Source organism: Monodon monoceros, unplaced genomic scaffold (genome assembly GCF_005190385.1).
Source record: "Monodon monoceros isolate NGI ecotype Baffin Bay Population unplaced genomic scaffold, NGI_Narwhal_1 Super_Scaffold_7, whole genome shotgun sequence".
In the NCBI taxonomy this organism is placed as follows: domain Eukaryota; kingdom Metazoa; phylum Chordata; class Mammalia; order Artiodactyla; family Monodontidae; genus Monodon; species Monodon monoceros.
This window is the reverse complement of record NW_021703784.1, coordinates 16850460-16866321: the sequence shown is the minus strand read 5'-3', so window position 1 is coordinate 16866321 and position 15862 is coordinate 16850460. Positions and strand designations below refer to the sequence as shown.

Below are 15862 nucleotides of genomic sequence, written 5' to 3'. Positions count from 1 at the left end.
CATCTGAGACAAAACCAAAATCTGACCTCAAAGACAAAACAAAACCAAGCCGCAAACCTGGCACCATCTGCAAACCGCAGCTTCTCATTCTCATCACCTATTGCAGCTCCCGCCATGGCAACAAAAATAAGTGTGCATTTTAAAAAGCACAACTTTATTACTGAAGGGGAACAAACTGAATGGCATGCGCTGACAAAATGCCACATTATTTGCTAATCCTAATATGTTATTCTTCTTTAAGATTTGCTTTTCTCAGCAGCAATTCAATTATAGATGCTACAAATCCTTCTGACATTTAATTCCCTCTTGTCAGAGAGTAGTAAATGTATACAGTACATGCACAGCTTTCCCATTAAGATGTTAATATATATTGGAGCACACTAGCCTCCGTGCAGCATAACATTTCTTTTCTGTCTTCTGAGAAAGTGGAAGGGAAGGAATAAATGTAAGGCAAGAAAAATCATGAAGGTTCTCATACAGCATCCCAGGCATCTAGGACTACCCCTTGGCTGCATCTCATTCTAGCAACGTAACTGCAGCTATGCTATCGTTTCAAAGGAACTATGTTAAGCTACTTCAAGGAAAACTGCAGTCGTCATCATCACCATCCTGCCACCCAGAGCTCCGCAGGCATTCACTGAAATCAGGAGTACCGCACACGGGCTCTTAGGCGGTTACTGCCTATGTTATCCTCCAGAAACAGGCCCGAACAGGAGATGCCGGAAGAGTTAGGACCTCACATCCCGTATGGCCCGCTGGAAAGTGCGCTGGACTTGCCCACAGATCTGGCCTAGAAGCTGGGCTTCACTGCTTTTCTGTGAGACTTCAGGCAGGTCAATCAGCTACTCTGAGCCATGGAACACCATCATACAATTCACAGGGGTGTTCTGAGAGGCCGGTGTGTCACTGAATATGAAGGGGCCTCTCTGGGCCAGGGCTTGGCATATCATAGGCACTCAAGAAGTGTTTGCCAAATTGAAATCTGCTGTAATAAAGCCTACAGAGGGCTTTATTCCAGTTCCAATCACTGATTCCAGGCAAATACTTACTAGCTCTTTGGGGTAAGGGTCGTACTGCACACTCAGCATTGTTCTCAGAGGGTAAGATGCCCCATAGACACTAGCTGAGTTGAAGTCACCAAACCCCTTCTTTTCATTTATGTAGAATGGCACACAGTGTGACTGGTGGTCCTGGGTGGTGGTCAAGACCATGAGCCTGGCAGTCCTGTGAGCCACCCAGTCCAAGTTATCACTCAGGTGTACCATTTAAGTATCAGGATATTAAGCTCTTGCTGTCAGCTAAACATGAGAACAAGATTTTTTTTTTAATGTTGATTTTTCTCCCTTCTCAAGTAACTTGATTTTGTTATTGTAACCAACAGTGGAAATGACTTGATGCAACAGGATGCAAATCCTCCCAAAGACATTAGTCATCACCAAAGAGACCACAAGGCACACTCCCGAGTCCTCTCTATTCATCTAACAATAAGGACTTAGAAGTGTGATTGCCTTTTCCATTTTAAGCAACAGGAAGGCACTGAGGATGAGGCTGGAGTTTTCCTTAAAGGAGCACACATCTGATAAAGAGAACAGGGTTGTAAAAGTATTTCTAAACATACATTTCCCACTAGAATCTCTCTCTGGAGAAAGATGCTTCAGTGGACCTCAGGCATTTGGGGGTGTGAGGATGGATTAATGAATATGGTGAAGTCACCCCAAAGCAGTGTCCAACCTGTAGAACTGGAATTCATATTTTGTGTTGTAGCCTGCCAACTCTTTAATTTGGAGGAAAATTTCCTATTTGATGGTCTCCTTCCTCCCCATGGGGAAATAGCAGCATGTTGGATTATGGGAAGATCAGCAATACCATGAAATTCAAACTTACATCGTGGTGGTAAAGTCATGGCCAAGCTGGCACGGACCCAATATGATTTGTCAGTCCACTGCCTTGTACTAAAATGAATTTTAAAATAAGGTAATCTACATGTTTTAACCTTCTGCAACTCAACACTTTCCCATGGCATTTAGGACCGTCTCAGTGGGAAATCCATCCCATAATTTAGGAGATCAATGGGACAATGGCACTGAAAACATCTGAGCAGAGTTTAAGGTCCCCTTTGAATGGGAAAGAGCGTGATTCAACGCTGGAAGAGATCTTTCCCGGTCATCAGCACGTGGCTCTATACCTGATGGGCTCTGGAGAGCTCAACCTTCCCTGCTTCATTCCTTGGATGCACAGACTGAATCGAAAAGGGTCCAAGAGGGAAAGAGTTCCCAAGAAGATACCAGGGCAAAGGAAGTGTGGATTTCACAGGGGAAGGATAACCACTTTAAACCTAAGTCTCGGGCTTCCCTGGTGGCGCAGTGGTTGAGAGTACGCCTGCCGATGCAGGGGACGCGGGTTCGTGCGCCGGTCCGGGAAGATCCCCCATGCCGCGGAGCAGCTGGGCCCGTGATCCATGGCAACCTAAGTCTCTGTTTCCTGAAGAACCGGGAAGACCCATATGTTTAAATTCTGATTCTGTCTCTTGAGTAAATTATTTTAACCTCTGGAGCCCCTGTTCCCTCATTTGTAAACAACCCCTTCCTTAACAATCTCCCAGGATTTTCATGACGATCCTCCCATGGCTGGCTCATGCTCATCTCTTGGTCTTCCTGTCTCAGTGGCCTCCCCTGGTGAGCATTTCTAAGCTACCCTCCACCTCTTCCCAGCCCCAGTCACTCACTTTCACTTTACCCAGGTTTATTTTTTCCCACAGCATTAGTCTGACATTATCTTGTGTTTTGAGCTTGTCTCTCTGACTAGAATGTAACTGTATGAGGGCAGGATCCTGGCATGTGAAATCCAGGGCAGCTCCAGCCCCTGGTTGGTCTTGTTCACTGCTGCATCCCTGGTGCCCAGGCCTGAGCCTAGCACACAGGAGGGGCTCAAACAATTGTTGAATGAATGCGGATCAAATGAGATCATATGTGTGCATAAGCTTCCTGAGCGGTCAAATACTATACAAATACAAGCTAAATAAGACCTCAACTGCGATTTAGGGGCCAGATCTTGAATTTGTCTACATAATCCAGCTGGTTTTTGATGTTTTTCTTTATCATCATCATTACTATTACTAGCCGAACAAAAAAATGCAATTGGCTGTTTGCCAAGTCTGGGCCATACTTTACGTGGGAGCCAGTAAGGAAAGAGTCCCCCCAAATGCTATGTCTATTGACAGTTTCTTACACACATTTCAAGCAAGTTCAGCCAGACTTTGCGGACACTCACAACAGCCAGATGGTCTTATATCCCACCCCAGAACTGATACTCTGGATCTGAAGGCCTTTAAGTGCTTCCATGAACTAAAGCTAGACCATATTTTGAGCCCGTTTCCTCTGTAATCCACTTAAGGGACTATAGCCGGCTCACCTAGATTCTTCCTTAACACCTGGCATGGATTATCAAAGCCACTTAGAATCTGCCTTCCATCCGTACTTTTCTATGGACTGTGAGGGAGATGTTGATTTTTCCAGATCACTTTCTTGTATGTAGGGCCAGAGCTGAAAACGTGTCTCTCTCTGGGAAGCACGAGAGCTCTGAAATTTCTTGTTGGTGCCTTTGCTTCAAAAGCAGAAGCCTGATGGATTGCTCTGATTGTGCCGGAGGGCCATTCCCTGGCACGCGGCATATTTACCACCACACTCCACTAAACAGTCCCCGAAGGACCTTCCATTGCTGAAGGGAGGGAGGCAGTTGGAGGCATTTTTTTAAAAGTTTTAAAATAAAATAGAAGGATAAATAGGCTTGAAGCTATTCTATTCCACATGGGTGGCAATAACCACCAGCTGTCACCGGGAAATAGCAGATGTAATTGATAAAGCAACGCAAAACTCTTGTGGATCCGTCATCAATAAAGTTAACACCCAAAAAGTCAATGAAAGGGTTCAAAGTAGAACTGGAGAAGCTCCCCAGGTCCTCCAATAATTAAATCACTGAACTACACACAAGCATAATTTTTTAATGCAGATTAAAGAGGAGGATCAGCTGGGCCACTTGCTTTGCTGGGTGAGGCTGGGGCACCATATGGCGCTGAGGAAACCGTCATTAGCTGAGATGACAGTGGTGTATGGGGGAGGAAGCGGGACAAGGGGCCGGCAGAAGACAGACCATCATTATTGTGAAGGAAACGCAGGATATAACATTTATCCATAATAAGGAAAGAATGAAATTTCTACCCAGATGGAGCAGGGAATGGATGGTAATATTATTCATTACCACAGCTTAGCATTAAATGTACAACACCTCCTCTAATTTATTGATGGACTGTTTAAGACGGGTGTTAACCTGTTTGTCTTGTATTATAATTGAATTCAGTCTCTAGGCTACAGAAATTTAAGAAGTTCATCCTTGCTCAATCAATATGCTCTCCTTCAGTGACCCATTTCAAGACAGCTTCATACAAAGTAATGTATTTTGTTTTAATAAATTTAAACACTATGACAGCTGCTCAATTTTTATCGGGTGTTTTTTTTTCCCTTCAGATGTCTCTTTGCTGCCGAGTGAAGCCATGCTCACAATCAATAGTAATTGGTTAATCGGCATCCCCCTTGAATGAAGGTGCTACATCAATTTTTGATTAGTTCATCAAACCAGATGCAAAGGCAGCCCGGCCCCAGCCTGACACATCATCAGGGTTCTACTTGACTTATGGCTCCCTCCCAATATACAACGGCAGCGCTCCTGGACGGGGGAGGGGAGGGGGACAACGTAATTATTAATTTAACCAAATTATTATGAACACAAACAGTTGTTGGCTTATCACTCCCGACTCAGGGGTGATTGATAGAGCTGCAGCAAGGCTGCCTCTGACTTGGTGCAGAGCCGAGAGACCTGGAGTATTCCTTCCTTGATGATGCTCGGGGAAGGGATAAGGGCTGATTTCGTCCCATTTTCCTAAAGAGGAGAAAAATGACTCCTGCATATGAGTGATCCTGTCTGGCTGATATGCTGAGAGGGATCAGGGCCAAGGAGAACTTGGTCCCTTCTTAGGATCCTTGAGAAGATACAATTGCCACTGTGTCAGAGGGCCGTTTTATTTAGGGTCAAGATCGGAACTGAGGAGTCAGTCTTCTTACACTCAGCATGATATTCTAAGCAGGGAGAAGGACTCATTTGCTCTTATTTCCAAAAAAAAATCAAGCTAACGTTTTTGAAACTTCTCTAAATATACCACCACCAAGAGGCAAAAATAAAACACTCCTTTGATGGCCGGCTATGTTTCTAATCTTCTATTTATTTATCTATCTAAACTCCTTGGGGTATGGAATTCATTTATTCGTCCAACAAGTATCAACTGCGTGCTTATAATACGACAGGTGTACAGCAGTGAACAAAACCAATATGGCCTCCTGGAGCTTCCACTCTGTGGGAAAATCCATCAGCCAGGTTCAAACTGGGACATGCTACATAGCAGAAAAATAAAGGCGTCCCTGAGGTTTGACAGAAGCACAGAGGAGGCAATAAATCTATGGCTTGTGAAAGATAGTGGTACCATCTTATTCTCTCACTGGGTAAGACCTGTAGTTAAAGCTGCACCTTAGCAACCAGCTATTCAAGCGAGCTGCAGTGAAATCTCTTCAAGAAGGGTAACATGGAACCCTTGTTTCCAAAAGGCTGGAGTCAGCATCTACAGTCCTCTGCCTTGGTTTCTCCCGATGAGGAAGGGCCCTTCCTTATTGACTTATTAAGAAGCAACTGATCAGAATGTTTCAAAAGCTGCAGCTGGTTGGCCGTGAAGTCCCACAACATCATGGGAGCTCATATAATTGTTTAGCTCTGACCATTTTAAATCTCCTTCCCCTGCTTTTTAGGATATGCTTCTTATTTTGGATTAGTAACACCTAAATCCTGGAATCAAGCATGAAACCTACTTTTGCAAGAGCTCAGTGTGCTGTGAAAAAGGTCTGAGGTGGATAATTAGTTTGCATCATGGTGTGTGACAAAACAATTGCCCCCCTTTCCTTCCTTCCCCTCCCCTCCCCCTCCTTCTAAGATTAACTATGACCTGGCTTTTCTAGTCTATTCCACAGAAGGAGATGGTCAATATGAGGGTTTTTTTTTTAAATAAAGATCTTGTCTCATAATCCAACATCCTTAAATAGCTTTGAAATAAAACAAATTTCTCATGAACCATTATATGCCTAGAACATAAAAATTATTTTAAGCCACTGAACAGAGTGGCTTTGGTTCAATCCCAAAGATGATTCGACCTGGAGGTCATTATTGACCTGGAGGTCTTTCCAGCCGGTCAGCCCCAGTCTGAAATATACACACAATATACAATCTGAAAATACACAGGGAAGAGAGGTGGGGGAGGAAGAAAGTGTTGATAAAACTCTGTTTTTTTCTTTAGTCTTAAAATCCACAATTGCGAATTGACTGCTCAGCGATCCAAATGGCTGTGTTGTGGAAGTGGATGGAGGGCCCACAGGTTGGACACTGCAGAGCCTTTTACCTAATGACTAGCCCTTACCTGAGAGGTCCTCACTGTCCAGTTCTTCTGCGGAATTGGGCAACTGAGTAAGGCCTTACAAGTAAAAACAAATCGTTTTTCTTTTCATTCCTCAAGGGACATAAACAAAACACTTAAGAACTGAGGATGAATTTCTTAAAAATAAACATGAGCCAAATCTCTTGCCATCTCTCTCTCTTTTATGGATACCTTGAATGTATTAATCCATAAGTACGTTTCTCCAATCATTTCATTTTGTTATAGATACACAATTGAGGCAGAAAGATTCCTCAGTCTCCACTTTCAAAGCACATGAAACATGAAGGTGAATGTTTCAAATCACTCATTCATAACAGCATGCAGAAAGAAAAAAATAAAGCCTGATTGTTAGCTATTGATGTTCTGATAGATCTCTTAAATACAAATATATTTAGATGTTACATACTGATGTATGTAAGTTTTAGTTCACATTTTACTGTAAATTGAAATCCTTGGGCAAGAATGACAAACACAGTTCATTATCAATTGATGATGATCTTGGATCATCGATTTCAAAATGGTATGGCATCTGCTAACTGCAGTTTGCCTTCATCAGAAAATCTGATTTGCAAAATGATTTTTTTTTTCAAAAAGAGAATTTCAAAAATCAGTGGTATTCCTGAAAAAATGAAACCCTCAAAGCTGAAAAAGCAGTTAGGTCAGGAGATAATCAAGTGGAGCTTGAAATGCCTGTATCCGAGTTAGCACCAATGTTGGCCAGCTGGGATGGCTCTCGGCTAGCTCTGCCTGGAAGGAAAAGAGGTGAAGGGGAAAGCAGATAAACCATGGGGGGCTCAGTTAGGAGACGGCCTCCCTTTCCTCTTCCTGTATTTGCAGGCTGCTCCTTTAATGAAGTTAAAAACACCACAAAGTCATGTCTGGTTTGTGCAGACCTCCAGGTCTTCTCATTTGCACAACAACTGGCTAATCCTTCTCTGATGAGATTTGTCACTTTTGAAGATACTTGTGGACCTATTAAACAGGAATGAGGGGCATGCCTTGTTTCTTTGTTCATCTTTCCCATCTCTTATAGCCAAGCGCAAAATGTAAGCTCAGTAAGTATTTGCTGAATTAATAATTTGGGAGTAATGCTTAGTGAACTACCAACTAAAACAAATGCTCTGGAAACAAGCAATGTCAAACTGACGGCACTATTCAGAAGCTCCCAAATCAACAGAAACACTTAATGTAGAAATGGACAGTAAAAGCTTGCATTTTGTGAGTTGTTTTATAAAGAATCCAAATGAATATTGATAGCTAGGTTGGTGCTGTGAAAGAAAGCGTCATGCCAGCTCTTGAAGAATTTCCATCATGACCCTTGCCAATATTCAATGGCACGTGCCAATTAAACATGGGATGATTTGAAGCCCATGGATGTTCCCAGACTATGGATTTAGGCAACTATGGGAAAGCAATGAGTAATGCAATAAATTATAGAGGCAACTGAGTAGGGATGTTATCCATTGGTTCTGAAATCTGATTGGTTGAAAGTGTTCCTATTTCTAATTGGCTTTATTCATTGTATAAAGACTGATGAATACAATTATTTGAATAATTGTTATAAATGGGCAACATCAAGTTCTCCTCTGTAGTTAATTATGAATTTGCAGTTCTCAGGAGGCTAATCCCTCACTTCTACGTGGCCCAATGAATATCAAAGCATGCTACATACATGCTTGGCACCCACTGAACCATATTAAACGAGGATGTTTCAAGTAGGCAGCTTTACTGCTGAAGGCTTGTTTCCCTGGGGAGGGCATTAGAAAGCTAACTTAAAAAAATAAAGACAAATATGTTTATGAAATATCATTGATATGCAAAGTTTCCCATTAAAAAGCAACAGACAGTTTATACACACCTCATTAAAGATGAAACTGTCATTTTTAATGGCATAAACTTTAAAATATACCAAATCCTCTGGAATCTACAGCTCAGATTATATCCAAAAGTGGGAAGCCACCTAGGTTAGTGGCGTTAAATTTGTTTTTGCACTACTATTGTATTTTATGAATCTATAGTGCTCCGCCATAGTTGGATAATTTCAAAATAAATATAATTAGGAAGAGTTTACTGAAGCACTGAGTGTACAAGCAAAATTTACCTCCTAAGATTGCTTTGACTTAGGTAGTTCTCTTTCGTGATAAAAATTGTACAGCTCTCATTTTTCTCAAAGAAAAAGATGCATTTTGTGAGGTACAGAACAGTCTTCAAAAGGAAACTCCACCATTTAACAGTAAGTGGGAAATTACTTCTGGGTTTTTCCCTTGCACTTTTCATATCGTCCGCTCAAGCCCTTCCTGGTCACTTCAATTAAAATGTATTCAACGCATTTCTTTAAACTTTGTTAAACAAACGAAAGTTTACTTTTGGTCCATATGGGATTTTCTTTTGAGCAATTAATAAAATCCTAAGGTGCAGACATGATAATTTAATACACGCACGAGAATCGTCTCTTCCGCAGACGTGATTTTTGCTCCTTCGTGATGCTATCAATCACGTGCCGCACGTGCCCTAAGCCTCCTCAGACAGTGCTTCTGCTGTTGGTGTGGTTACTTCTCCTTTCTAGCAGAAATCACTGGCTTCTAAAAATGGTATGTATGGCGTAGCAATTTTAAACCAGGTTAAGGAAAACCTCAAAAATTAGAAACAGCAAGAAATCCTAGAGTTAGTTAAATTCAAGGTCAAGGTCAAGTAAAATCTAAATGCTTGGGGCTCAATTCATCAGGGTTTCCTTTTTTTTTTTTTCCTGAAAATTTTAAAACAGAATGATCAAATAAAACCTCTAGGAAACAAAAAAACTTCCCACTGGCCCTAGTATCATTCCCATTATGAAAAAATAGGCGATGGTCTCTCTCTTACCTAAGCAGCATATGTCTGATCACTTGGCCATATTATGGAATCTGTTACTTCCATCACCAGCCATAAGAGTTCAGATGCCCCGGCAGTTTTAATCTAAATGCTCAGTCAGTCATCCTGTTCTTCCTGCTTTGTCAGCTTTTGTGGAGAGTTTTTCCCTTGGTCCCATTAGCAGAAATTTGGTTCACGCCGTTAAACAGTAGCACATTGTTTCCAAACTGCATATCAAGGCTGAAACACAATCTTCAGGTCCTGCAGCCATTCGTAAACCTCTTTAGCTTTGTTCTTGAGTAGAACGTACAATGTCTGCAGAGTCCCTTGACTGAATGACAGCCTTCGAATGCCACTGTTGTGTACTCATACAGAGAGATGTGCAGAGGGGTGCATACACAGATGGTGGACATAGAGGTTGTAATAATGCGCACTGCTGGCTATTTTTCTTTAAAATGGGCTTCAGAATTTCCCCACAATTGAATAGAAAGATAAGAAATTTCATGTGCTTTTAGAATTCCATCACGGCTTGCACGACTTATGAAGTAAGTCAGGGAGAGGGAGATCCATGGGGTAGTTGCCTAAGGGCAGAGGTCTAGGGGATAAGCATGTATCTAGCACAGGCCAAACATTTTGAAACCAAAACTGAAAGTGAAAAATTATGTCAGAGGGGTTCCCAGTTTGAGTCTCACTACAATTGCATACTAAATTAAAAACTAGTTAATAACTCATTTGGGATTATAAATTCATGAGATCATCAGCTTCTAATGTACCAAGAGGTAGAAAGCAAAAGGACAGATAGACTTGAAAATAATGAAATAGCGGTGGGGCGGAGTGGGGGGAGAGACAGAGAAAGAGAAAGACAGAGAGAGAAAGAGAGAGAGAGAGAGAGAGAGAGAGACAGAGAGAGACAGAGATAGAGACAGAGACAGAGAGAGAGAGGGAGAGAGAACCCCAAACCCAGAGGAAGCCAGCTGACTACAGTGCAGCAAAAGCACAAGCACTATTCCAGACCATGGGCATGCTGTCACCCAAAACCTCACACGAGGGAGGTGGGTGGGGGAAGGGAGAGGGGACACACAGGGCAGAAAAAGAACAAGGCACAAGACACTTACAGAGAAGCGCCCCACATTGGAACAAACAAATAAAAACCATCACACGCACCCACACATCAATAATCATAGGAACGAGTACACCATCCGTGCTTAACGTCACTCATGCATTTCTGCCATAAATTTCAGACCATGTGGTACCAGGATTTGGCAGAGTGCTTTTTGCATTTCTCAACATGCACACATAACACAGGATTCTTCCTGTCCAGGCCTTAAGGATGAGCTCCAAAAACACAAATGCTCAAGATCTTTCTTCAAAGATCCCTTAAGGATGAGCTCCCAAAACACAAATGCTCAAGATCTTTCTTCAAAGATCCCTTCCATCACCCTAGTCTAGGAATCCCACTCTTACACTCACATTTATCTTTACTGTACTGTCAATTATATCCTTAAAGACACATTGTGGCTGACTGTTGTTTGGTTTCTTTTTGGAGAAAATCCATTTGCTTTTGAATCATGCCCATGCACTTCTAACCTCCCAATACATGCTTATTCTAATCAGATATTGGTAAGAACAAAAGGTCAACATACATAAACAACTGATATACTTCATACATACTCTAGCAACACAAGCTTGAATAAAATATTTTAATGAGTCTTCAAAGGGAAAACATTTTGTAAAATTATTTTTTTTCCTTTTTAGAAAAGAAAAGAGAAGTATGGAAAGAAATCCAGTATGAAAACTTTTAAGACCAGTACAATGGTCACAACTGGCTGACCCAGTACGTCTTGTCATTTAAGTTGTCAAGTTATCAAACCACAACATTTTTCTAGGCCCAGATCTCCAACATGAGCATCTCAAGATTATTCTCAAATGAATCTAAGTCACATGGTTGTTATATGGAAGAAGCTGGGTTTTACCCATAAGCCACTTGAATAAAGTCAGTTCTGTATCCTCATCTCCTTGGAAACGTGGTCCCCTGCTTTGTAACTCCAATCATATTCTATTGCCTTTTCTATCCTGACAACTGACCTGGAAGACTTTCTCCCCCTGTTAAGTAAAATTCTAGATATTACTTTGGCTTTCATTAAAGCTTTTTGCTGTGAGCTGGAGAGTATGCTGTTGAAAAGAGGGGTCAGATCCCTTTGGGAGGATGCTGTGAGGGTTTTAGACAAGTTGGAGCATGTATTTATAAATGCATTTTATAGGAATCAACCTGGATTATCACTTCTCTCTACCCGCTAAGGAACCATATATTATATATGATGATCATATATTTTATATATATATATATATATATATATATATATATATATATATACACACACACACACACATATATATATATATTATACTATTCTTACTTCTTTTTTTTTCTCCCCTAATTTCTTGGCTGTAGGTATACTTCTCATTCACTGCTGGTCAATAACATCCTACTGGGACATTGCTGGCTTGAACACTATCCCTGAACTAGTAAGACAGTGGTTGTTTCTCACAGTACACAGGCATCTCTATTTCCTGTCACACGAATGCTAGAGTCCTATTCCAAGTGTCTCTTTATTATACCACAAAAAGAGATCACCTTCACTTTCTTTCTCCATAGAGAAATACTGTTCAAATACCAGTATCCTAAGATCAGGACTGGCTCCCTAAATTAATTTCTCATTTTTCAGCTCAGGGGACATATTTTTTTTTTCTGTTATTTGTGTGTGTGTGTGGTACGCGGGCCTCTCACTGTCGTGGCCTCTCCCGTCACGGAGCACAGGCTCCAGGCGCGCAGGCCCAGCGGCCATGGCTCACGGGCCCAGCCGCTCCGCGGCAGGTGGGATCCTCCCGGACCGGGGCACGAACCCGCGTCCCCTGCATCGGCAGGCGGACTCTCAACCACTGCGCCACCAGGGAAGCCCAGGGGGACATATTTTTTACCTTGAATACCCCACCCAACTCCAAGACCTACAACTATTAGAGTCATATAACTACACAAATGTTACTGAAGGGACCTAGAAAACAGAAGCCTGGAGTCTTGAGATAAATGATCAGTATCTCTTCAAAGATCTCACAGAATTCAGGAATCTTATGATTACATTTGACCCTGGAGTTAATTATAGAAAGCTCAGAACTTAAAGCATCTTAAAAAGAATAGAACAAAAATCTCTTGAACTACATTAAAAATAGCCTTAAAGCTCTGAGAATAATCGATAAAAGTCAGGAAGTGCTCAATTAATGATGAAACCTACAAATAACTGAGCTTAATGGAGTGCAGTGTCTGAGATGCAGTGAGCACCATGGGGCATTACCTTGGAAAGTGGAAGTTTTTTACCTAATTGATCTCTCATGATTGTTGGTGTATCTGGCCCTTTAACTAATTTTATGAACTTTTCCCTTTGTGCCAGTGACAGGGAGGGCAGGGGGAGGTGGGTTAGGGTGGGGAGGGATACTGCCCCATACCCAAGTTTGTTTTACTTTCTCAGAATTTTTCATCAGAAGGTCCAAATATGGGGGTGGTCAGCCAAGCATAAAGGCCTGACCTTCAAGGACGGCTCACACAGCATAGGTTTTGCTCAGAGATTTCTAACTGGTTAAGTCCTCAAATGCAGGTCTGTTTAAGAAGGTCAGTCGTGCTAGGAAGAGCTGTTTCTCTAAAAGTTGAATGAACGCCATAGGGTTGGCTGATCACCTCTTGTCATTTAACTGATAGATTTCAATCCTGCAAAATGTGCAAAGCGATGTAAGTAGGCCCTTTACCAAATAATTCCCTTGAATTCAGTTATTAAAATTCAGCCCATTTTTAACTAACATATCTTTCTCCAAAGCACAATATCGCCAGGGTGAGATGTGAGCTAAGTAATACAGTAATATACAGATGAAACATGATTCTCATTTTCTGATTGGAGACATTATAGAAAAGTGAATGGACCTATTCCAACCTAGGAAGTCAGTGGAGAAATTCGGAAAAGGGTTTCCTCATGCCCCCTGCTGAGCTTTATTTACTCGGTTTTTATCAGCTTTTGGCTAACATCCTGACGAGTTTTTTTTTTTAGTATTTTGCCTACCAGGTACCCACACACAAATGATTTTTTTAAAAGTCCCAGTTAATGCTGTTGAAATGTACATATGGTATCATTCTTGTTTGAAGATGTTTCCCGCCAAATGGTAGCATAAACTTTTATGCACACATGGAGATTAAGGGTGAACCTGCAAGAGGCCGTGGAGGTAAATATGATAATTAAAGAAGAACAATGTTCTTCCTCATCCCTACGTCATGAATTTAAGCAGGAATCTTCCGCCCTGACCTGTCCTTCAGTCTCAACTACTAAGTGACATAAATGACTCCTCTTCAAAATGTACCTAAGATTCTAGCCTATGAACGAAGAAAGCAACTGGGCCTTTAATTCAGATGCTATGATTTTTAGGCAAATATTAGGGGTTTTTTTGGAGTCCCTTATATTTCAATGTCTGGCGGCATTATACAATTAAGGGCTACGTGCAGCTAAAACTCCTGAAGCCCAGCCAGCCGACAGGGAGGCCTCATCTTAGATTGCAACCATTGAACACTGAACTCACAACAGAAATGACAAGACTCGACATCCTTTCAAGCCTCACAAATTAGAGTATATTTATGAGGTCAGTCTACTCGGAACACAGTTTCCCTTGAAGACTACATTTCTCTTTTTCCCAGGCTTGCCTTGCCGCTCAGCAGTGCTGAGAAGGTAGATAAACAGTAATGTGGTACCAACCGTGGACTGCTGGTTCTGTCGTCGCCGTGGTGTCTACAGACGGGAACAGAGGATTGGAGGAAGGGAAGAAACAGGAGGAACGGCATGCAAAAAAAGGGAAAATGGAAAAAAATGGAACAGATAATATATGAGCAAGCTTTCAAAGAACATCGCGTGACAAGCAATAATAAATGAAAAGCCAAAAGCATTTGAAGTGAGTTGCACTGTTTTAAGACATGCCTTCAGCTCAAAGCTGCGAGCCAGTGAGGAAAACAGTAGATTCTTTGGTTCTGGGGGTCTTGCCAGGATACATCTACTTGCTAGTCAATAGTCAGGGGAACATGCAAAGTGATGAGAAACACCAGTGCAAACTCAGTGACTGGTAGATGGCTCTGAACGCACCAAGGCTCAGGACTGTGACAGAAAAGCTCAGTCGGGAGGCTGGCTGAACAACAGATTCATACATTCAAACATTGCCTTTGTTTTAACCCAACCCACCCAGGCACTCAGGCTTTAGACTGCCAATCAGGCGTCGCTGAATCAATTGCACATTTAGGATCCTTTTATGGCTCATGCGCAGATGCCTGTAGATGAATGTACGGGTTCAAGTTTTCCATCCAGTGTGTTATTTCAGCAGGGTTCGGCTGGAAAGTTCAATTAACTGGGAGGCCAGGGGAATGAACATGTTAAAGGCTTTCAGATTAGTTTCTATACACACACACACACACACACACACACACACACACACAGACAAACATACACACACGCACACGCTGTCATACTCACCACTCAGCCATCCTCCACTCTGCGCATCTTACTATGTTACAATCTAAGGGCAAGAAGTCTTGCATGGAAAACACCCAAGTCCACATAATTTGCCAAATGCCACTTCTCATCATGTGACATTCCAAAAATTAAAGCATCCAGCCGTCCCTTTGCTCACGATCCAGAACCACATTCACTGCTGTGAGCTGCCAGGAGTCCTGCCTTCAGGGTGAATCAGGAGATGGCACGTGAGGTTTTTTCACTGCCAGATGCACTTGTTATGGAAGAAACCGTGGTTTGTCTCTTCTCCTATTTCTAATGCCGTTCAAGTTTTCTCCTTCTACCAGGCTTCAAAACCAGGCCTGCTATACTGGCTCTTCTTCACAGGAAATTCCTCAGGGGGCTCCAGAAATTTTCTTTTTCTTTTTGGCTAGAGGGGAAGTGGGATAAATATCTAACAAAATGCACGGCAACATTCCTCTCCCAGAGTCGTTTTAATACCCCTCTTCTAGCCAACTTCATTCCAATGTCAACCCATCTGGCCGGGTTTTAATTTTCAGTTCTACCTTCTCAAGGTGTCTCCCTCCACGATGCCTTTCTGGCCAGAAAGGAGTGGAGACACTCACACATGAGCTGGTCATGTCGAGCTGTAGTGGGATTCTGGGTTGACACTGCAAGCAGTTACCTGTCCTTTTTTATCATGCAGCCATTTAGCTGGTAATTATTTTCACGAGTTCTGGAGACACCAAAAGACGCTTTTGGACTCGACATAGGCAATGTTTAAATGCACCAGAATGCCAAATGTAACATTTTTTTTTGGTCCAACGAGCCTGGTGCTTCTGATTTATAAATATGACACATGAATTCACACCAGTGTTCCCCTTCAATTCCCCTTTCCTCAGAACCCTAGACCATCAAAAAATCAGAGCCCTTCTAAGGAGCCAGAATT

The 15862-nt window shown here is 42.1% G+C and overlaps 1 protein-coding gene across 8 annotated transcripts in view; it reads right to left on the bottom strand.

Annotated features, from left to right (window-relative positions):
• The window catches only part of CADM1 (cell adhesion molecule 1), a 334754-nt gene that overhangs the window by 10407 nt on the left and 308485 nt on the right, over positions 1 to 15862 (bottom strand). For 2 of the 8 annotated variants that reach the window (XM_029208168.1, XM_029208165.1), the window contains 2 exons: positions 14170 to 14202; positions 6515 to 6568 (listed from right to left, as the gene is read on the bottom strand). The exons of 4 other annotated variants lie outside the window; for them this stretch is intronic. In XM_029208168.1, coding sequence (XP_029064001.1) covers positions 6515 to 6568; positions 14170 to 14202 — 87 coding nt within the window. The remainder of the gene's footprint in view (positions 1 to 6514; positions 6569 to 14169; positions 14203 to 15862) is intronic. 2 more of the 8 variants (XM_029208169.1, XM_029208166.1) reach the window with 1 other exon arrangement.